We start from the raw sequence: 22,706 nt of genomic DNA, 5'->3' as shown, positions 1-22,706 counted from the left end.
TCGCAGCTCCCTGCTGCAGTCAGCACAGCAAAACAGGATCTGTCCTGAATCAGCCCCGGCTGCCTTTGCTGTGACTGTCCCCAACATTTTGATCCTCTGATTTTGTGCCCTTCCTGCCCCGGGGGCTGCTGACTCAGCCTGGAAGGGCAGCGGGGAAGGCTCAGCAATAGGATTTGGTGCCACCCCATGGGGTCAGCTCCTCTAGAGGCAACCAGGAGCCGCCTCTGTGCCATGAATCGCCTGCTGCCAAGATTTTTTGGTGTTCTTCATGGTGTCAGGGAAGAGCTGACAGTCAGCCCTAGCACCTCGCTGCCCTGGCTGGAGCTGGGATTTCCAAAATCTGCCCTGAGCCCCCGGTGCCCAGCCCAGGAGAGCCAAATGAGCGTGGGAAGGAGCTGTGGCAGGACACCCAGGGTTAGTCATCCACATTCCCAGCCTCTGATCCTTGGGGCTGGAGGGTCAGGCTTCGAGTCAGCACCTTGAGTAAGCAGCTTTCTTCCTCCTCCTCCTCTTCCTCCCAGCCGGGTGTTGGCAGCCAGCCACACGTTACCCAAGCCCCCAGCACTTTCAGGATCTCAGCCATGATCCCAACCCTTTGTGAGCACTCAGCACTTCCCAGGAAGACGACAAGGCTCTGGTACTGCTACATTTTTATTAAAGTAACAAAAGCATTACGTCTGTCGAAGGATCTGTACATCCCGTATATAAAAACACTACTGTACAACGAGAAACCATCCACTCCCTCCTCCCAGCGCAGCTTACAGACTCGCTACCATTTCCAGACACAAGAAGCAGGTCCCGTTCAACAGTCCAGCTTGTTTAACCGGGGAGAGGAACCCCCCCCCCCCGAGACACACTCCTAAAACACACACCATCCGGCCCTAAAAGTGAGCATCAGGCTTGTAGGCAAAAAAAAAAAAAAAAAGGCAACAGCACACTAATTCACAGCTTTTACATGGAACCAGCTACAAGAGAAATGGGTCGCACCCGGCTCCGGGTGGCTTTGGAGCTAACAAGACACCTTTAACACCAGACTCCTCCACCTGGGGACGGAGAACTCGGCTATTTCTGCTTCGTGAGCGGGGGCACGCTAGGGTTAGTGTGTTCCTTTGGTGTGGGCTGCCGCTCCTCACCAGCTCTTTTTCTGGTAAGAGGGTGAAACAGGGGGAAAAACCTTCCGACTGCAGCGATGGGGACAAATTACAAGCCAAGGGGCAGCCTCCTGGGGACTCCCACCCAGCAGAGCACACGGCGCTCGTCCTGGACACACTGCAGCTCCTGGGGAGCTTCCCACAAAACCAGATTTAAGCGATGACTTGAGCTCAGATCCCTTTTCCTTGAAAAAGGAGCTTGCTTTTCGGAAGTTCCCCAGCACTCCCCTCCGGGTGATGTCACCCCTTGCACAAGGTCACCAGGGGAAAAGCCCCGGCGCCTCCTTCAGCTTCTGCTCTGGAGATGTGAGAGACTCGAGCGGTGCAGAGGGAAGTGATGCAACTTCAGAGCTACCGCCTGCAACTGCCCAGGGACAAACAGATCCTGCTAAAATGTCAAGCGGGGAGTTGTTACCCATCGAGGCTGGTTTTCCAGTTCAGGAAATCGCGATTTGAAACTGCTACAGAAATCTGAACTATACTTTTCCACCTGAAAAGCAGTCCGAGCCGGGGAAGCGATGCTATTTTTAATATTAAAAACAAAGCTAAGCACTGTGGCAGACAGGAGGCTTCCTTCCTCTCCCAGAGCGTTCGGGGTTTTGAAATATATTGCACAATTGTCTGAGAACTTGATTCATCAAAGGCTGGGAAAGAACAACTCTGGTTATGCCAGTCGGCTGCTGGGTCAAGAAAAGAGGAAGGTAAAGAGCGTGCTGCGAAACAGCTCGGGGAAAGTTTCGTCAAGAGCAAACCACATCAATGCCCTGGTTTTTCAATCACTTCTCCCAGGATCCCTGGAGGAGCACCAGCTGGTTAGGAAAAAGGCAAGGGACACGGAGCATCCCGGTAAAGGCTCATTCCCCAGCAGGCAGGTAGAGTTTTTGGGGCAGCACCGCTGGCTCCCACCCAACCTGAGGGAGCTGGAGCAGTTTAAGGGCTAAATCCCAAACAAGGCTCAGGAAGTCTCCCTGAAGACGAGTACCACGGGGACTCCACGAGCTCTGCTTGAAGGGGCAAAGCCCAGGACCAGGCATTAGTTGTGCAAAACGGTTTTGGACCAGGAGATCGGAACCAGGCGGTGCCCCCAGCGAGGTCTCGGTTGAGCCAGCTCCCGGGGTCAGCCTCTCGCTGAGCGCCCAGGGGAGGAAGAGAGGGGAGAGGAGAGGGGGGAATTTAAAAGCAACACTGACCCCAAAGCACCTGAGCATCCCAGCTCGGAACTGCAGCAAGCACAGGGGGGTGGAAATCCCCGATACTTTGGGATTTTAGGAGAGAAGGCAAGAGAGGATCCGACACCAACCTCTAGGGCACAAGGCAAGTTGCTTCAGCTCTTCCGGAGAAGTGACGCAGCAGGTCGTCAGCACCAGATTAGGCAATTTTTATACGCAAGAGGCCACGGGCTGGGTGTCTGAGCCCTCCAGAGCAGGCAGGCCTTGTAATTCAGAGCTGATTTCAGGGTCTGGAGCACCCTGCCTGGGCAGAAAGCTGTGGTGACAGCCAGGTACCGGGGAGCACCAGGAACAAGGAGCACTCCGGTGCCACCACAGCGCCTGCAATATTCATCCTGGGGACCTCCACGGCACAGCCTGGTGCTTCCCCAGCCACCACATCTCTGCCTCGGGTGTTTCACGTGGCGAGGACACCCCCAGGGCCCCCTCAGCCCAGCAGCAGGCAGGAGATGGAGGGGTTGGAGACCAGCCATGCGCTGCCCCTTGCTTTGTGCTCCAGGGGGGGCAGCCCAGAGCTGCAGCACTCCAAAAGTTGGTAGGTCCAGAAAAGCCAGAGCAGGAGAGGTCCCAGGACCCCCAGCATCACCCAGCCCTCAAGGCAAGGTTCCCCTGCATGATTTCTCCAGGCACCCAGAGATCAGCCGAGCTGGGAAGTGAAACTGGTGAAGGGAAGATGGCAACTCCCCCTTGTCCCTTCCCAAACAGCATCGCAACACTTGGTGACAACACTGCTAGGAACCAGGACAGGGGGGTGACATCTCCCCCCACCAGCCACACGTCCCAGCCTGCCTCTTCCCCCTCTTCCTCCATTCCGAGCTGCCCAAGTGAGCGAGCCAGCCTACTGCAATTGCCATCCAACACTAATTAGGTAGATATCGGCTTCATAATAAAAACTCATAAGCTTGCAACAGCTTTAAAAAAGGCACCGAAAACACTGCTCCTGTCTGAAGCAGTGCCCAATATTTTAATTTTGGATTTTCTTGGATTTTCTTAAAAAATATAAATAGCTCTTCATTTTAAAAATAGATCCTCAGGTGAGGTAATACAGTAGCTCGTGTCTTGGCAGTGTAAGGACATGAGGAGTATTTAGCTGGAGACAGTCATGATGTAGTTTTTGGAAGGGCTGGTGCGACCGAACATCATCTGGTTCTTACAGGTGAGCATCCCGTAGGAGCTCCCGGGTTTCGTGGCGGTCGCTTCGTACAAGACGCAGATGGAGCCATCCTCCCCGATGCGGTACGAGACCTCGTAGGGGTCCACCCAGAGCGTGAGCTCGCTGGGCAGGAGCTGGTAGAGCTGCGGGAGGCTGAGTCCGATCTGGCTCGCTGCCTTGCTGATAATGGGGTCCATTTTGTGGTTGATGCGGATGCAGCGGTAGCCAGAGCCTTTGAAGGGTTTCTCGGGAAACCAGTGGTGTTTGTAGTGCTCTGCAAAGGGAAGCGAGAGGGGGGGGAGCGGTGAGCAGCCGCCGCGAGGTCCGTGTCCTGCTGCAGTCCCCAGGGGATCCCACAAAGGCAGAGGGCACCAAGTCCTCCTTCGGCTGCCTCCATCGGGGACACCAGGGCAGAGAGCTGGGCTGTTTGGCTGCCGCTTGCTCCCAGGCACAGGGGTGTCGCTCTTCGGGTCCTAAAACCCCAGGCAGGACAGCGGGGGGTTGCAGACAGGACCCCAAAACCTCCCCCCGGCCACTTGGGATACAATATCAGCAGCACCACCCCAGCACGGCTGGGGAGCAGCCTCCGGGTCAGCCTGCCTCCAGGGGCAGGTCGCTGCCCCTTATCTCGGGGCAGCACCGAGCAGCCCACCCCGTCTCGGGGCTGATAACACAAAGGCTGCTTTCGGCTGGGAGGGGACGCCCGCACCACCCAGCGGGTGCTGGGCACCGGATGGGTGCGTGGGGGGCACCGAAACCCCACAGACACAGGGCACGGAGAGCAGCTGGGGGCCACCCCGGCTCCAGGGTGCCGAGACACAAACCCCCCCAGCTGGGGTCCAGCTCCTCACCTTTGGGGGAGGCAGGAGCTGCTCACCCAGGACCCCAGAGGGACACGGGTGGGCACCCAAGCAAGGCACAGGCGGACACCCAGCACCCAAGGGAACACGGGTGGGTGCTGGGGAAGGGGGGGGAGGTACACGGATGGGTACCAGCCCCTTGGGGGGCACGGGGGGGGGGGGCACAACCAGGCACCCAGCACTATGGGGGCACCCAGGGAGGGGACACCGGGTCGGGACGGGGTTTTTTGCCTCGGGGCAAAACCCCCGAGGGAGCTCCGGGTCCTGCCGAGGAGAAAAGCCCCGGGGGGGTCTCGGATGGCCCCTGGGGGGGGTCCTCACCTGCCAGCGCCTCCCGCAGCGCCCCGCCGAAGACCTGCAGCTGCTGCTCGCTGACACTGCCCCGGGTCCGCAGGAGACCGGAGACGAAACCGACGGCGGCGGCGATCTCGGGCAGCATCTCGGGCCGGGGGGGGCCGCGCCGGGGGCTCATGGCTGTGCGGTTAAAAAGGGGGGTGGGGGGGGGGTCCGGGGTCCCGGTACGGCTCGGTTGGGCTCAGATCAACCCGGGGGGACCCGGCTGGGCTCAGATCAGCCCGGTTCGGCTCGGATGGGCCCGGTTCGGGGGGGTCCCGGCTCGGTTCTGCTCGGCTTGGAGGGTCCCGGCTCGGCCCGGGGGGGGTCCCGGCTGCTCCCGGCCCGTGGCGTCCCCGCTGCTCCCGGCTCGGTTCACGGGGGCCGCGGGTTCGGGGCCGCCCTTATATAGAGCGCCGGGGGGCGGCGTCATCGGAGCGGCGCCTCCCATTGGCTCAGGCGGGCGGCGGTATGCAAATAGCGCCTGAGCTCAGCGCCATGGAAGGAGTGACGTCAGCACGGGGGGGGCGGGGGGAGCAGGAGGAGGGGGGCGGGGGAGGGGGAGGAAAAAGGGGGGGGGGGGAAGGGATCGGCATCGGGATCGGGATCGGGACCAGGATCAGAATCCGGATCGAAACCAGGATCTGGATCAGAATCCGGATCGGGATCAGGACCAGAATCCGGATCCGGATCGGGATCAAGATCAGGACCCGGATCGGCCCTCGCCGCCCCCCCCCCCAGCCCCAGGGCCCCATGAGGGTTTTTGGGGGTCCTATGGGAGAAAGGGGTTGGGCAGGGTCCCCCCAGGGTGTCCCGAGTGCTGCGGGGCACCCCGGGTCCTGGTGTCCTTTGTGGTGTTGGGGGAGGTGGTGCCAGGTCACCCTTGGGTGCCAGGCACCCTTGGGTGCTGTGCACCCTGTGGAGTGGGGTGGTGGGTGCTGTGCGGGACCCCAACCCCACAGCCAGGGGGATTTGGGACAACCAGTGCCAGGCTGGGTGCACTTTTGGGTGCCTTCATGGATGCGGACACGGACCCCCAGGCACAGGTTGCCCCCACAAAGGGAACCCCACAACCCTGTGGCACTGCGGGATGGGGCTGGCTCGAGGGGTCCTGGTGGTCCCCAGGACACCAGCTCAGCACCGGAGCTCTCGGTGCCACTTCTGGGCTGGGACACCACGGCTCAGCCACCTGTGACCGTCCCCATCTCCGTCCCCTCTGCCCCCTTGCCTCCAGCACGGCTGGGTGCTGCCACTCCGCACGGGGCACCGCACCTCCCCAGGGGCGCACGGGCAGGTTTCCATCCCCAAAAATCCCCTGAGACACATCGCAGGTCCTTGTGCTCCCATCACTGGGCTCTGGGCAAGGCCAAAGCCTTTCTGGAGATCCCCAAAATATCAGGGAGAGCTCAGCAGCACCCCAGGGGGCGAGGGGGACACTGCAGCACCCGCCTTTGTCCTCCTGCCCAGGGAGCATTCGAGGCGAGGAGCGAGAGCCCCAGGAGAGCAGGAGGAGGTGGCTGCAGCACCAGGACGTGTCCCGTCACGGAGCGGGGCGAGCAAGCCGAGGCAGGCAGCGAGACGAAGGAAGCGTCCTTGGGTGCCTGCATCCAGCCCAGCAGCAGAGGAGAAGCGCTGGGAGCAGAGCATGGCCCCGGTGCTGAGCAGGACGCGAGCAGCAGCCAAAAACCACCAAAAAACGAGGAGCTGCAGCGGCTGGCCCCGCTGCCGGCCCCGCTGCCCGGGATGGAGGCAGCCCAGCCTCTGCTGAAACTGGCCCGAAGCTACAGCAGCTGTAGGAGGCCAGGCTCTGTTCTTGCCTGCGCTTTGATCAGCCCTGGGAGAGTTAGTGTCAAAACAGGATGGGTTTTCTGAATGAACATCCCCTGGCAGAGAAGTGGGGTTGTTGTGAGCCATCGTCTGGCAGCCCCGCACCTCTCCCGGTGCTCTGGGGGAGGATCTGAGGGCACAGATCTGGTGCGGTCCCCAGTGGGAAGGGGTTCGATGGCCAGGACCTCATCTGGCAGCAAGTGCAGCTGGAGACTGCCACTGCCTCTGCCTGAGGAGCTGATGCCCTGCGAGCCCAGGCACGGTGGTTCCCAAATGCTGCTCCCATCCCAGCACTGCATTCGCTCCCCAGAAGGTGCAGGAGGAGCGTGCAGCCCCGGGCATACTGCCTGCCCCCACCCCATCGTGGCTGCCGTGGGACCCCTCGGGGTCCTGGCCCACCTGGGCATCCCGCTTTTGGCAAGAGCCGTCCGAGAGCACTCAGCAGAGGGGAGTCTGTGGGGCAGCTCTTAGCACAGCAGGTCTCCAGGCTCCGATCATTTTCCGTGACTCCAAGCTGGATTTTTTGAGGCTTTTTTGCTTCCAGGGTCTGCAGTTCATTTTATTCACACCTCTGTCGTTCCTTCGTGCAGGCGCTGTGCTTGGGACTTTGCACTTGAAGCACAAGGGGATGGCTATGTAGCAGTGCGTAGCCCACAAACGAGAGAAAAGAGGAGGAAAACAGCTTTGGAAATCATAGAAGACGTCGATAGAAAAGGTAGTGCCCGAGCAGAGGTCTGTACTGACCCTGTTTCTTGTTCTGCACAGCTCAGAAGAAAGGCAGCAGCACACAAGTAGGGTCAAGCCAGCAAGAAGATAGAGCCAAGGGGTCCCCGGGTCCTCCCTCCCCGCTCCATCTGCCGCTCCATTCATCCGCAAAGCACAAGGAACCAGGCAAATCTCTTGCTATAAACCAGATTTGTCTTTGTAAGCTTTGAAATAAACCCGAGGATTAAAGTCTAAGGACTTTTTTTTTTTTTTTTTAAGTCAGCAACACACATGAAAGAGCGCATGGGTCCATGCGAGCACGGCACAATGCGGGGGGAGGAGATCTGTGCTGCAGCAGCAGCCGGGGGGCCCCTGGAAGAGGCTGCATAAAACACCCAGCGCGAGCCCGTCCACACAGAGCTTGATTGCTTCAAACACACCTGTGCTGCCAGCCAGCAAACGCCCTCGGAGCCTGTGGGCACGGTCATCACCGGCGGAAAATTGGGAAGCAAACAAAGCCATCAGCGCAGAAGACACCTCCGTGTAAATGCACCGGGAAAAGGCAAAGTGAGACCAACTTTTCTGCCGTGGCGAAGCCCAGGAGGCCTGAGCGGAGCTGGCAACCCGACTGAGCGGGCAAGGAGCAGGGGCTGTGCCCCCGGCCAGCAGAAGAATCACGTTCAAAAGCACTTGGATGGCATTGCCCAGCCTTGAGTCACTGGATGACAATGGCAGCAAGAGGTGTCCTGTCCTCCGGCCTGCCAAGAATAGCACAGGGAGCAGGCGCGGTGTGCTGCCAGGAGCAGCAGTGCTGCTGCTGATGTGGCCTCGGCCAGCAGGTTCCCCTGGTCCCCCCTGCTCCGCAAGTGGATGAAGTAAGCGCAGCTCCATCCTCCCAATTCAGGTCCTCCGTTTGTTCCTAATCACCGGGGCTCTCCGGGCAGAGGGCTGACACAGGCCCGGCTCCCCCAAATCAGATTGGCTTCGTTAAGCCCTCCCAATAAGAGATTTCCTGTGGAGCTCAAGGGCCTCTAAGCGGGTTACGCGCCCATAACTTCTGGCCCTGTTACAACGAGACGGGCAGGCTTAAAGACGGGGCAGGAGGCTTAATGCACGCCTTCCGACCGCTTTGAGGAGCCGGGGAGTAAACAAACAATTAGAAAATAAAATTCATTTTAAAAAGCGAAGGCAGAGCGGCTTTAATGTCATTCTGGCTAGATTAGTTTCCGCCCTGTGTTTAGCTGGAAATGGCTGAGAGCATTTAGATTTCAATTTAAAAAAAAAAAAAAAGCACACCAAAACAATAAACCTCGCCATAGCGATCGGCCAGACCAGCCTGGGGACTGGTTGGGCAGGAAGGAGGCGTTCAGATAGGCTTCCAAACCCTCCGCTTATCCAAAGGAGGTTGGAAACCAGTCGAGCTGGAAGCTTTACAATAAAAGGGGAGCGTTTGGCTTGCAATCAAGGGTTAAAACTCGGCACTGCTCACAGGGACTGGGGCTTTGCAGGAGTCAGCAGCTCGGGGTGTTTGCGTACACCTAAAAGAAAGCTGTTCCCACGCTCGTCTCTGAGCTGGTAATTTTGGAGGGGGCACCTTTCTCACCACGGTGGGCTGAAGTTCCTGAGGCACAAAACCCAGCTCGGGAATATCCTTCGGGTCAGCCACCAGTCCAACAGCCACGAATCCATGCCCCCCGTTATCAGCAGCAAACTAGTTACATGCAGAATTAATGTTTGAGATCCTCCCAATTAGACGTGTCCCACGGCTTGCTAAATTAGCCATCACTTCTCCTGGTTGGGTCCCTCCCAATTACCCTAGCGCTTGGGAAGGATTTTAAGGTTAGCTGGGTGGATTTGGGACGGCGAGGGCTGGCTGGCTTTATGTTAAGGGGAAAAAAAAAATAAATCTCTTGTTCTGAACTGTAAAAATAATAAATGTACTGGCCCCGTTCAAATCTCATTATCTGGCTCTGCCGGAGAAGGCACAGACATCGGGATCGTGCTGCCAGCAGCCACCTGGGTGCTAGCACTGGGTAAGCGCAGTCACTGGGAATTTAAGGGGAAAAAAAGCCCAGGGGTAAGCAGGGCTGGTGTGTTTAATCAAGGCTGTAATTGGTAACCCGGGTCTGACCCCAGAAACAGGCCTAGCAGGCAGGGTAAACAATAAAGCAAGAGTCTGATGCCCAGCCTACACTTAGAGCTAATAAGTCCTTTCAAAACACGAGGTTGTGAAATAAGACTGAGAGAACCGTGTGAAACGCATCGGAGAGGGGGAAGGAGATGGGGACAGACACCAAAGCCTCTTTAACCTGTTAGCTCCCTCGACTAGCCCTTGGTTTTGCAGCACGCACGGGTGCCCAGCCAGGAGAAGCGCTGAGCATCTTCTCACCAGGCCGAGCTCCTGGATGCTCACCAGCCCTCGTGCCCCCACGGCGTGCACTGTGCCGTGCCCCCTGCCCCCTATTTTGGGGCCTGAATGCATTTTGGCAGCCGGGTCCTGTGCTGGGCCTGCCTGTGCTGCCTGTACCCAGCCGCCCTCCCTCCACCAGCATCTGCAGCGTGGATGGGACATGCAGAGGCACGCTTCAGGCATGTTGGGGCAGCTCCGTTTGCAGCCTCTCGGGATGCTAAATATTCCCCTCTGCCTCATTTGAAGAGGGTACACGGGCTGAGGGCTGGATGCCCTCCAGCATTTGAGCACAGTAGCTTTTGCAGCACGAGCCCAGGGCTTCTGCCACTGCCCGCAGCGACCCAGGAGACGCCCTCCTCAGAACAACCTCCCTCCGAGCCTCCTTCTATATTGCAGGCCGTTGTTTCCTCATGGAAAACAACATATCTGACCTGCTGCGAATGTCACATCTGTTCGGGAGTATTTTAGGAAGCAAACATTGCCGCACTCGAGGGAGCTGCAACCACTGTAATTGCTTTTTCTTCGAATTTCTGAGGACTTTGGGCCTAGTTTTCCAACAGTGCTGAGCACTCGCTGGCTCCGGCTGCCTTAAGTGCACTCTGGAGGCTTTCTCCTTGGCCTCACTAGCTTCTCGCTGAACCCATATTGACAGAGCCTTGTGTAAGGGGACATTTGCTCAATGCCCGACCTTAGTGGCCGGAGGAGAAGCCTCAGACAATAGTTCCTCTTGGAGCTGCCATGTCGGGGAAGGTACGTCGCTGACCTCACGCTGATTTCACAGATGGTTTCCTGTTCTCTGCATTTGGTTATTGTTTTTTTCCACATCCTCTTTGCAGGATGCCACTGCCTCCGCCTACCCCTGTTCCTGTCAAACAAAGCCGGAGGAGGTTGAAGGGGGCGAGGGAAGGGGTCCAGCAGGGCGCTCAGCACGGCGGCAGGCCCAGAGCAGGGTGGGGATGGAGGACTTTGCACGGGCAGGTCCAGAGAAAGTCTCCAGCTGTAAAGCCTGGAACGGGCTTGTTAGTCCCCGAGATAAAAAGGAGTTCAGAGCCCTGGCGTGCACTCAGAAATGGAGCGAGGATCAGCGGGGCTCTGGGAGGACAGCAGCGTCCACTCCACCCCTCTGCCCCCCAGCAGCCCCGCAGTGCCCAAGGTGAACAGCTCGTGTGAGACACGGGGGTGTGCACGGTGCCCCTATTGCAGCACCCTGGAGTGTGTGTGCCCCAGAAAGTCCCCAAACACACACACAGCTCCAGTCAAAACATGATTTCCCTCCTCGTAGCTGGGCATAGGTAAATACACCATCAACTGGTGGCGAACCCACCAACGCCACGGGATGCAGGAGCCGAATCCTCCTCAGCACGACCATGTGAACTGGGATTTAGGATCTACGGGGGAGCAGGCAGCCGTGAGGGTTGGAAATGGAGCCCTAGGAGATGCTGGGCCTTGCTCAAAGCCACAAAGGCAAGGCACGGGGCCCCTCCTGCGAGCTGCAGGCCCCGGTGCCGCAGCGCCTGCATTCCCCAGAGCTTTCCAGGCAAAGCTCCCTGCTGGGGCCTACCTCACACCCCTCCTTCTCGGGCAGGCCAGAGGGCTATATATAGGGCTTTCACACTTCACTCCAACGTAGCCGTGCTACGAAAAAGGGATTTTTCTTTTCTTAGAAATGAGAAGTTCAGAAAAACCCTCTGGCTGAAACCACGAGACAGGATTTTTCAAGTGGTGAGAGGGCGGCTTGCCTGCCAAACTCTGGCTCGGCCGGGGAGCTACGCTGTGACGAGCTGCCCGAGCAGCACGTTGCCGAAATCTGCGTTTATTGCTTATAAAGCATTAATGCGGGGTAACGTGCCTCACGGCACCATGGCAACCCCAGTCGTCGGCAGCAAAACAAGGGCAGGAGCACCGGCGGCAGCGTTGCTGTAGCAGCCGCTGAGTGAATTCACCGCCCCTGCTCAGAGCCGGGAGTCTCTGCGGGGCTTGGGGCTGTTTTCTGACAGCCCACGAAGAGCAGCTGGTTTACCCACACTCGAGAGGAGGAGGAGATGGTTAGGGATTCAAGTGATTTCTGTTGCAGCATCGGGGACCTGAGCTACCCCCACTCGGTCCTTTGCTGAAGGGTTCCGTAGGACATACGGTGTCAAAAAGAAATGGGATCTTTCAGGGAAGAGCTGTGTTTGCCCACAAGGCTGAAGAGTTCAAGCCTGTCCCATGCAGATTTTAAAGCGTTAGCGTGGCTGGTGCTGCTAACAGGAGAAGCCAAGCAGCTCCAAAACTTCCAGATTTTGGCCTACACCAGCACTGTTATGACCACAGTCAATTCATTTATGGCAACCTGACCTGGCCGTGGCTAACTCCAGAAGCTCCTGGCCATCACAAGCTCTGGGTCTGGCTGCCCTTCTCTCCCTCCCCACCAGTCCTCATCTTGGTCCCCAGCTCGACTCCAAGACATGGATTATGTCAGGTTTTATCTCTAGCTGCTCCGCTGACAAAGCTCTGCCCAATCCATCCATCTCCCTGTGGCCTTTATGTGCCCAGACAGCAAATCCCCGGGGACCTGTTGTCTCACGGCCATCGGGAGCTGAAGCACACAGATGGCCCAGGCTCCAGCGTGGGAGAGAAGGGACACTGGGAGAAGGTCCTTGGGGTTCTTCTCAGGCTACACCCACAAATATGAAAGAAGCCCGTGCTTCCCAGAGCCCAGCAAACCTCCCCAGCCCTGCAAACATCAATTAGCACACAAAGACGGCCCAGATAAAGCAGGGCAACACCCTAGCAGGGCTTAGATCTGGGTGGTGCCCTTTCCCAGGAGGCAGGCTGATCCCCGCGCGGAGAGAGACCTCCCGAGCAGCAGGTGGACTCTGCAGGACTGCTCTAGGCTCTTCCCAAGGATTCCCAGCCCTCCCCAGCAAAGCCAGCTAATTGTTTTTTTGGTGGGTGCTGCACCTGTGCTGGGTGTACCGCATGCAGCCACCCACGGGTGCTTCCCAAACCTCCCCCCTAGCCCAAATCCTACGGACTGGAGTAAACGCCCCCCTCGTTTCAGCTTGCTGACGTCTTTTACTGCTGCCTCGTGGGCTTCAGGGGGGAAGCTGATGTGGTTTTCTTCACTCGACCTGCTGCAGAAGTCACACAGAAAGTTTTGTTGTTCAAGGAAGGTCAGAGAGGCTGGGCTCGACCAGATGGCTGGCCTGGGAGCTGGAACTCGCCCTGAGCTGCCAGGGTGTGTGCAGCGAGGGAGGTGGCTAGTTAGTAAAGTAGGGGTCATTTACTCAAAAATCTGGGTTTAGGCATGGCTGTGGATTGCACACAGAGTTCATCTGGGTTTGGATCCCAGGTTTCAGGTTAGAGCCACATCTATTACTCACAGAGGCAGCACATAAGCTCTCTCTTCGCCTTTCTGCATTTCAGCAAGAACTGAGGCTTCAGCAGAGTCTCTGGGGGCATTTTTCCCCTTGTATTTAAAGGAATTAAAGCAGTCGTGATTTTATCTGTGTACATTTGAGGAGAGGAGGTGGGATCTGGATTCCTGAGCCATTTTCAGGTCAGACCTTGGTGCCTGTCCAAGGCCTTGCCCTATTGCTCAATTCCCGCACAGGACTTCGATCTCCCTTTACAAAAACCCGGCAGCTTCACGTAGGAGCTAGGTTTGGAATGAAAAAGGTACATTTTAACCCGCTTAAGCTAAACATAACATCGACGTCCTGGAAATGGCCTCTGGGAGGCTGCCCCTGAGGCATGGCAGGGCTGTGATGGTCACAGAGCTGGCCTGGGGGACTCTGCCAGAGCCGGGACCAGGCCACTTCAGTCCTGCCTGTGCTGACCAGCATTCCCCAGAGCTCCTTGAAACGATTGTCCTCTGCATGCTCATCACCAGCTCAGGCTCTAATTAATGCTTTGGGAGCCCAGTTACCCCGCAGCCCTGCCCCACCCCACCCAGCAGTAATGGCAGGGATGGTCCCACTCCCACCCTCGGCAGCTATGTTCCCGTCTCCCACAGGGAGGTCAGCGAAGCTGTCCGGGATCTCTCAGCACCTCTGGAATCTGAGCAGGCACTAAAAAGCAAACGAGGTGGCTAAGACAAGCCAAGAAGAAGGGCTGGAAATGCAGCACATGGGCACCGTGAGGTGACAGAGGAAAAGGCTGTGCAGAGGGAACGCCAAGCGCCACGGTGCCTGGGAGGATGGAGAGTGGGGCGAGCTGTGTTACGGGGGGAACAGCTGCTGGGTTGCAAAAGAAACAACAAGTTCACTTGCTGGCATCCTCCGCTGGGCACAGCAGTCCCACGGAAGACCTACCTTTGGAGCAGGGCTCTTGAGAGAGGCTCTGGCAGCAGCAGGGCTTTGCAGCCACATTCCTTAGGAAACAAAAGGAGGTTTGGAAAAACAATAAGCCATTTTCCCCTCCCTGTCCCGAGTCTTGGCTGAGGCCATGCTGAGTGAATTATACATGGAGCTCTGTCAGGAAACCTCCCTTCCAGCTGGGAACGTGCAATCCAATCTGCCAGCAGCCAAGACATCAGCACGGGCCAGGGATGGGGGACAGAGGGGCCAGGCAGAGATCAGAGCCTCTCTGATAGAGCAGGATGCATCCCGCTGCTTCCCGTCATAGCCTGGGCAACCCCCTCATCTCAGCACTGTGCCCACCTTCCCGGGGTACCCCAAGGACTGCAAGACAGGAGGGCCAGGTCTGCCAGGACTTGCAGCGAGGCACATGCACTCCCAGCCTCACCATCAGTGCAGCAAAACCTGGCTACGTTAAACTGGGAGAGAAACTGCAGCTGGCTGGGGCCCAGACCTGGGAACTGCAGTCAGAGTTCAGCAGATTTATTAATTTTCATTATAACAGGGTCCTCAACTGCCCCATTAAAGTGACTTTAATAGAGTATCCCGCAAAATTAGTTGACAAGGTAAGGTGTTATTTCTTCCCTTCCCCTCTATTTCCCAGAAGGTAAACTGAGTCACGGGGAAGCAAAATGTCACGCTTGGGGCTAGCCAGTGGTTTGTGATGGAGCCAGGAGCTCAGCTGGGATGTCCCCCCACGGCTCAGGTTCTTTGCCCCCCCGGTCATCCCCTTTCTGTCCCCAGCAGCTCTGGGACAAGATGAGCCCAGTGTGTGATGTGAGGGCCTCGTGGAGGCACAGCACATCTGCAGCTAAGATCTTTTGTCTGCCATTCCAGCCGTCTGCTCTCCCTGACTGTACTCAAGTGTGGATGTGAAGTCTTGTTTGGTAACCCAAGATTTGAAATGTAATGCTCGTGCTGTAAGAGCTGCCCCAAAACTGATCACCAGCATTTGGGGAACCTGGATCTCAGCACTGGGGATGTCGTGGCAGTGTAAAACAGGAGTTGCAGCTCACAAAGTCATTTCTGCCCCCCAGCAGAAATGGGGGACTGGCCTGTCCCACCACACAAGGTGACGGCCACTCATAGCTGCAGCTCACACTTCTGCCACCTCCAGTACTGGACCCTGGACATCTACCAAGGCATTTGTTGGAGGCTCCCAGAGTTCAAGAGCTAACTACATCCCTGGTACCCACTGTAAGGAGCGAAGTGGGGCTGCGATCCCTTACTGCCCAGCTCTGCGGTGTGTGTTTGGGATGGCGTGCCTCCCAGCTGGCCTGAGAAGCAGCTGAACAAGCACAGCGGGGCTGGTCCTGCTGCTGGCACCCACCTGCTGGGTGTTTGCAAAAGCAACTCTCTGCTTACGAGGTGCCTCAGTTTCCTGATGCACGTGGAGGCTCGCCTCTGGTTATGAAAGCACCTGGAGACTTCTGTGCCTGAAAAGCTGTGCCTCTAGTGCAGGACCTGGGAATGCAGCGATGAGACCATCACCTTTTATAGAGGATCACTGCTGTGGTGTCCTCACAGAAAACGCTGTGCAGGAGGGAAGAGAGGGGAAAGTTGCCTTCCAGTCTGCTGGCACCAACAAGCCCTTTGAGCACAAGGCACAGGGCTGTTTTTTTATGGTCCCTGTGGAGCCAGGAGCCGTTCTCAACCCAGGCCATGGCCACTCGGTATAGAAATGGCCCTGCGGAGCAGGAAAACATCTCCACGTAGCCCATAACTCCTGGCTGACAGGGCCCCAGGGATCACCAGTCCCTCCTGCACCTCCAGCTCTCACCACGATAACCATGTCGGATTTGCTTCGTATACAATGCCCTTGAAATCTGCGGAGGCTGGAAGAGTAAACAGACCTTAAAAGGGGCTGAAATTCCTGCTTTCCACTCCCTCCTTCTCAAGAGTACTCCTGAGTGCAGCAGCTTTTGCAGAGACCAGGCAACCGAAGGCCCTCTTTACGATACAAAGCAGCTAATAATAACCCATGCACCCTTCACCCTGCCTGCTCCAGAGCCCAGGAGAGCCCTTGCTTGGCGATTGCACCCATTTGTCTGCCATAAATGGTTGTTTTCCCTCTTTTTAGCAAGGCCACATTGTGCCCAAACTGTTCCATTCCACCATCAGAAATTCCAGCTCAGAATTGCCAGTGCTTGAGATCTCATCACAAGTCTCCTCGGGTTGGATGCTTTTCTGCCCCTCCTGCGAGGGGTGAGCTTTTAATTAAAAAAAGGTTGTTGCTAAGAGGAAAACTGAAAACACGAGCTAGCTCGGTGCATCCATGGTAAGGGCTGAGCCATAGGAGTCAGCTAAAACAGGCAGAGAAAAAAGAATACAGCATAAAATCAGACGTCAGTTCTGGAGGCTGATGTGCGTCTTGGGGAGGGGAGAGGGGAGACAACCCAGTGTGATCCTAAACCCCTCGGAAACAACCAAAATTATTACATTCACTGGCATCCCTGGAGCTCCCTTGGACGGATGCATTGCAGAAAACCAGGCCTAGTGAGCAGACATCGTAACACCACACGCTGGTACCTCAGCCTTTCCCCACAGCCTGCACTGTCCCAGAACAAGCTCAGGGCCCTCTCAGCTTTCCTTTCACAAAGGGAAGGTCTCAGCTCTGTGTAGATTGGAACACATGCGTTGGAAAGCACCCCAGCTGTACAGGTACACACTGCTGGCAAGTTAGAGGAGGATCTGGACAAGCCCAAGAGCAAACCCATGCCCTGTGGGCATCTCTGCTGCCTTGGGGACAAAAATCCTTCGTGCTCATGACGCCCCCTCCTCGAAGCACAGGCAGAGGTGGCTGTGCAGCCACAGAAGGGCTCTGCCTGCAAAGTGGGGGTGGGAAATGAGGCAATTTTTTCCAACCCACCACTTCCTAGAGCCCCTGAATTGTAATGCCGTCCTTCCTAGCTGGGCTGTACCAGGACTGGTGCTGGTGTTCAGTTCACAGCCAGGTCCGGGCTCACATTTCCCTGGATGAGAACAGAGTGACTCCAGATTGAGAGCTGAGATGCAGATTAGGATCTGGTGTGCCTCAGGCATTCTGCTGATTGAGCAGAGGTCAATCTTCAGGTAGGGAAGGGATAAAATGGCTTAAAGGAACACGGCAGAGGGCTAGCAGAGAGCAGAGGGCTGCCTTTATTCTCAAAAGTACAGAACCTAAAGGGGGAGCCTCGTGGTGTTTGCAGCAGAACTGACGTGCCTTCCACTACAAACAAAACACTTCAAGGAAGTCTGTTCGTGTCAGCACCATTTTCTTGGGAAGATTTCCAGACCCTGGGTGGAATTTCTCATCAAAAAGAGAAAGGAGAACAATGAGCAAGCAAGCCTGCGCCTAGAGCAACCCACGCTCCACCTGTGGAGGGAGAGCTCTCCAAGCCCTGCTTCTGGCAGGTCACATCTGAATCTGGGTCACTCGCAACTCGGGTCTCAGTTTCAGCCCGTCAGAATAGAAACATGATATGAAACTCCCTTTTTGTAAGACAGAAGAAAAAAAAAAAAAAGAGCACTTCTCCAGCCAGCTGTTTCTCAGCAGGAGCAGAACAATAACGTCCACTTCAAAGAGGCCACCTAGGACACACCTAGGATGAGTGCTTTAGAGACATGTGAGCAGGTAAATCATTTGAAGGGCCACCTTGGGCCCTACAACCGCCCCTGGGTATGCTAAAAATTGCCCACAATTACTCTGTGGGGTGCTTACCTTACATAATTGTCTTAATTATATGGGGCTGCCTAATTACACTCGATGCAGCTTGAACTAAGCAAAGAAAGGAATCGCACATGGGAGAGAAAAGATTCTGACCAAGCCTTGACCAACATGAGAAAAGCAGGAGGATTCCTCACGGACCCACTTTGCATCTTGCTCCATGGCCCTGCTGAACAAGTTTCCACCGGGCTGTGATAAGATTAGGGCCTGGGGTGTGACCGTCCCTTATGGCAGCAGGGCAGGAGCTGCTGGGAGGCCCTGGGCTCAGGCTGGGGTTGGAAAGGGACTTTCCAGCTGAGCCTGGATCCCACAACAGCAGCACTGTAATTGTCCTTCATTTGGGGCTGTTCATGCAGGGGTAGAAAGCTTTTTGCAGATTAACTCTCTCCTCCTCACAGCTCTGTAACCTTGGTAGCCTGATTTATTTATGTTTTTTTCACCTACACCACGTAGGCACGGAGCAGAGCTGTTTTATCGCGCAGCCACCCACGTGAAAGGAGGAACTACGCAGCCTACAGCTGTGTCAGAGCTGGAGGGAGGGCAGAGAGCAAAGCTGTGCCAGGCAGAGCTGGAACAAAGCCTTGCCAGGCAGGTAGGACGCATTTTCTGGGGGCCTTGCTAGGGATTCTGAGCCTGGCATGGGGTTTTCCCCGAAGCTGAGGAGCTCTCAGGCAGAGATTTGACATAAAACTATCTCAGAGACTTGCTGTAAAGTGCCCAGATTTCCAAATGTGCATACATATGTATAACCCACACCAAATAACACACCGCTTTCAGTGTGCTCTGATCCAGGGCTGCTTTCTTGCCCCTTTTTCAGGCACCTGAAAGCCCCCGGACCAAGCTGCAGGTATAAGTGTTTGGGTTCTGCTGTGCTAGTTCTCCCCCGCAATGTGCAGCCTTTTTGAATCCCCAAAAGTGCTGCAGTTCAGGTGCTGCCTCGGGACATGAAACTGCTAAGTTTTGTAGAAGTGGACTGATTGTTTCCATTTCAAAACCCACAGCGATACAGCTGCATCACACAAGCTGGAACGGGGGAGTGCCATCGGGGAAGAAAATCTAAATATAACCCTGGAAGAGCATTCCACTCGAATTAATTATCAGCAGTGAAATAACATTTTTAAAAGAGAAAGGAAAATATTGTGCCGAGCTGAGCAAAAAGAGGGAGATCTGCCAGTCCTGGCGTGTGTTTATTCTGGGCATTGTTTAAGCTCTTAGTGCTAAATTAGTGACAGAGCCCAGCTGTTCCCGAATCTCAGCCCTCCTCTCTGCTCGGGCCAATAGATTTCGCTCTAGCCTGAGCCCAAAAAAGGACTGTATTTCCCTTCCCGGCTGCGCCTGACGTGGCCTGGCCACACACGTCAGCAGGATCGGCTCCCCAGCAGGAAGCTGGCAAGAGCTTCTTAAAAACAAGTGACGTAGGACACGGCCACGCAGCTCGCTTCAGCCCTCCGCACGGAGGGCAGAGCAGCGCGGGGATGTGGAGCAGAGCCTTGCTTCTAAAGAAGGAGAGCCTGCACGCCTCTTCCCATGGCAGCAAAGGCACAGCAGCAGCCTGCCGAGCTGGCCGTGTCGCTGCCAGGGCTCGTGGTGCTGTGGTGGCGCTGGCAGGTGGTGAAGATTTGCTAGAGATGGGCACGAGAACAAAGGGGTACCTGTGAGAAGCCTGGTCAGGGTGCCTGGGTACCCGAAGGGGTGACTGCCTCCAGCCCGTGGGTTAGGAAGGAAGGGAAAAAGCAGCACAGGAAGCAGCTGGGGTCTTGCGTCCCTGCTTCGGGTGGGACAAGGGTGTGTTCGTTTCCCTGCGGGGAAAACAAAGGGTCAGCAAATGAGAAGGAAGCCCCTCCACACACCCCTCTGTTTGATCAGTGAGCAGGAACGGCTGCTGTTTGAAGAGTATTTTAAGACAGATGCTTCGACTTCCACTTCCTCCTCCACCCCCTGAAAATCCTGGCAGCCTTTCAAGGCTCCCTCTGCAGTGGAGCAGCCACAGGAGAGCCCCCGTACTGGAAGGCAGAAACAGGAGATTAAACCCAGGCCAGTGCCCTCCCTACCCCAGCTTTTTCCAGTCCCACGCCCCGCTGCAGAGGCCGGCCAGCATGCAGGCGTGGAGCAGAAATGTGTTCACACGCTAGGGACCTGGTGCTTCCTTCCCTGCAGCATGGCCCTGAGTAACGTCAGTAATTGGTAGTCTCTTTGATGAATTTCACTTTTACTGCTTTCAAGTTAGCCACAGTCCTCAGCCTGCCTGGTTTTTCTCTCCTGTCTGCAATATTCACAATTATTTGCTGAATACACTCGGGGTGACACTGGTTAGCACAGACTGGGGCTTGTGAATGCAAGCTGTCTTTAGATATAATCGGGCAGCCAGCTGGCTGCACTGGGTATTTCGGTTCCTACCATGATGAAGCACCCAGTCTCCTGTCCCCAGGCCACACGGATTCTCCCACAAAGTGCTGACACTGACCCAGCAGCACCACGAGCCGTGCCAGCCCTCTGCTTCGTAGCACCACGGTCCAAAGTGCAGAGCAGCAGCACAGCCACAGAGCAGGAAGCTTTGCACAGCAGGGCTGGTAGCTCAGCCACATTCCCTTGCAGTGGAAACCCCAGCTTAGAGCAGCTGAGATAATCATGCTGACAAGTCTGCAGCATCAGTGGGAAAAAGCTACTGATGCAAATGTGTGCTGGAAGAGATCTGGACTGGTCTGCACTGGTTCTGCAGTGCAGAAGCCTCCCGTAGCAATTAGCGATCAGAAACGAGCAATCTTGCAGAGGTGCCTGTGGGTTTAGCACGCCAGCAGCTCGGACTCTGTGCGGAGGAGGCAGAGAGCTGATCATCAGCCTTCTCTCCAGAGCTAGCTCCAAACCAACTTTATGCAAGCAGCAACTCGCCAGCCAGCAGCACGCAGGCACCAGTACAGACCCAGGCTTGAACCCACGCCGTGCATGCCCCCAACGTCCTGGGCACTGTGTGTCCTCGATGTCCTGGCTGCTGCCTGCCCTCGATGCACTGCATGCCCTCAATGTGCCACATGCCCTCGATGTGCCGCATGCCCTCGATGCGCTGCGTGCCCCTGCTGTGCTGCGTGCCCTCGATTTTGCGTCAGGCCAGCTGGCAGCAAGGATCAGCTTGCAAAGCGCGGATCCGATTGCAGCTCGGCTCGGCCCAGGGCCATGCTGGCTGCTGCCCGTGCCCCCAGGGTGCGTCACAACCTGCGGCAGGCCCTGTGGCATCTCCCCGTGGCACAGCACCCAGGTATCCACCCCTCGGCCTCAGCTCTGCAAACCCAGCTGGGTGCAGGGCCGCTGCTTGGGGGAGATACCTGGGGTTGTTCCTGCCCATTCTCCTGGGGAGCAGCTGGAGCTGTCTCCAGCATGGGTCTGATCGGGGTCAGGGGCTGCACGGCCTCTCCCCGTAACGCCTTGCAACAAACACATTATGAGGACAAAATTCTGAGCTGACCTCGGGCGGTCTCTGGATCGTCTCCCATGCTGGAGGTAAAGACGCCGCCAGGGCCGTGTCTGCCTTTGGCTCACTTCCATTTGGTGGAGCTGAGTGCGTGTCCGTGTGCTTGGGAACTGCTGAGCGCTGTACTCGTGTCACCGTGCCTGTCTGGGGCTCTAATGTCCCGGCCAAGTTCGCTCACAGCTCAGAAACTCTCTGCCTTGGTTGCTTGTACTTTGTCTTGGCTCTGAGGGAGCAGAGGAGGGACTGCCTCCCTGTTCGTGGCCCCTTGTACTCTTCACACCCTTAAAAGCAATTAGCTGCCAACCCTTGAGATCTCACATCTTGAGATTTCTTAAAAAGTTGTAAACACCTTGGCTTCATTCCTGAGAAAATGGGCGGGATGGTGGTAAGCCCCTTAGTTTCATGACCCCTTAGGTCATGAAGGTTTTTAGGCAAAACTTTACCCTCCCTTGGCATTACTCACTGTTCAGGGAATGAGATATACCAGCAAAAGATGTCCTTTGTGCTGCCCCGGCGATGGAAACCTTGAATGGGAAAAAGAACGAAGACTCAGAGCAAGATAAAACCCCATCCCGGCAGTATTTTGAAACAGAACTGTTCTTTCAAAACAAGGCCAGTATCTGATGAAGTGCAGGGACGAAGATAATGCCTCTGTCTAGAATTAAGGACACGTTTCACCCTGTTCAGGAAAGCTGAACAAAGGGGTCAGACTGACTTCTGCGCTATTTTAAGCGTTTCAGGTTAAAGGTCATTTAGAGCTGCTGCGTAAGTAGTGGATGTTTTATTTAAAGGCTGTTTGCTTGCTAGAATTTCTAGGGCCCCGAATGCTGTTGCATTGTTTTAAAAGCCTTTGTCATGCTAATGGAGCAAGGACACCCAGGAAGGGGAGAGGAGCAAACCCCCGGGTGCTGGTGGTGCGTGGAGCACACGTACCCTGTGCTCAGACGTGCACACATTTTTCTCATTTGGCTGCAGCGTGGCAGTCAGAGGCGCGGGGTCAGCTACTCCCCTGCACGCAGACACCCTCCTGCCTGCCTGGGTTGTCTCAGCAACAGTTGCTTCAATGCTCTGTTGTTATGTCCTGTAAATGTTTAATGGGAAGCTTATCTCTCTTACCTATACAGATGGCTCAGGTTATTGAGCTTGTGTGCAAGGATTAATTGGAAATGGGCAGATGTCAGCTAACCAGAAAAAGAGCTTAATATGTAAGTAATTAGATGAGCTGGGATGCTGGTGAGGGGGCGAAGCCGCCTCTGAAGGATTCGGAGCAAAAAGGACGAGCCCCAAAGGATCTTCCTCAAACCTTCCTATTAATTACCTGTAAGGACTAGACCTCATGAACGCGGGATGCAAATGCAAGATGATGCCCACACTTCAGAGCTCTGCTTGATGACGGCTGCAGCGTTCGGCGGGGGATTAGCACCCAGTACTCTCAGCTAGTCTCAGCTCACAGTCCAGGGCATCTGCTCTTCCCCTGCTGATAATGGGGACTGACTGGGTGAGATGGATGGGGAAAAGAGGTCACG

At 56.2% G+C, this 22,706-nt stretch overlaps 2 protein-coding genes and 1 long non-coding RNA gene across 6 annotated transcripts in view; 1 reads left to right on the top strand and 2 right to left on the bottom strand.

The window, feature by feature from the left end:
* Positions 1-633: 633 nt before the first annotated feature.
* On the bottom strand, positions 634-5,093 carry BTG2 (BTG anti-proliferation factor 2). Its single transcript, XM_084498175.1, has 2 exons — positions 4,715-5,093; positions 634-3,807 (listed from the first exon to the last, which is right to left on the bottom strand). Exons 1-2 carry the CDS (start codon positions 4,863-4,865, stop codon positions 3,467-3,469), a joined length of 492 nt encoding a protein of 163 aa, XP_084354301.1. The 5' UTR covers positions 4,866-5,093; the 3' UTR covers positions 634-3,466.
* Positions 5,094-5,351: 258 nt separating this feature from the next.
* LOC311423770 lies at positions 5,352-19,833 on the bottom strand. The gene is made up of 5 exons (XR_014685851.1): positions 19,766-19,833; positions 19,367-19,513; positions 15,339-15,541; positions 13,964-14,022; positions 5,352-8,321 (listed from the first exon to the last, which is right to left on the bottom strand). It is a non-coding gene; the product is annotated as an uncharacterized lncRNA (long non-coding RNA).
* Positions 15,541-22,706, top strand: part of LOC311423766 (acidic mammalian chitinase-like) — a 23,587-nt gene continuing 16,421 nt past the window's right edge. For 2 of the 4 annotated variants that reach the window (XM_084498162.1, XM_084498172.1), the window contains exons 1-2: positions 15,541-18,072; positions 18,168-18,306. The gene's annotated coding sequence lies outside the window, so the exon portion shown is untranslated. Of the gene's footprint in view, positions 18,073-18,167; positions 18,307-19,826; positions 19,899-22,706 lie in introns of those variants that run through there. The other 2 variants (XM_084498163.1, XM_084498173.1) reach the window with 1 other exon arrangement.

Source organism: Aythya ferina (assembly GCF_964211825.1).
Source record: "Aythya ferina genome assembly, chromosome: 25".
Taxonomy (NCBI): domain Eukaryota; kingdom Metazoa; phylum Chordata; class Aves; order Anseriformes; family Anatidae; genus Aythya; species Aythya ferina.
The sequence above is the reverse complement of the archived record's forward strand: the minus strand, read 5'-3'. Positions and strand labels throughout refer to the sequence as shown.

Excerpts from the sequence above, each read along its gene's own strand:
- BTG2 (XM_084498175.1), bottom strand. The coding sequence starts at position 4,865 with ATGAGCCCCCGGCGCGGCCCCCCCCGGCCCGAGATGCTGCCCGAGATC. Across the intron at positions 3,808-4,714 it reads GCTGCGGGAGGCGCTGGCAG|AGCACTACAAACACCACTGG; the intron begins GTGAGGACCCCC and ends TTCCCTTTGCAG.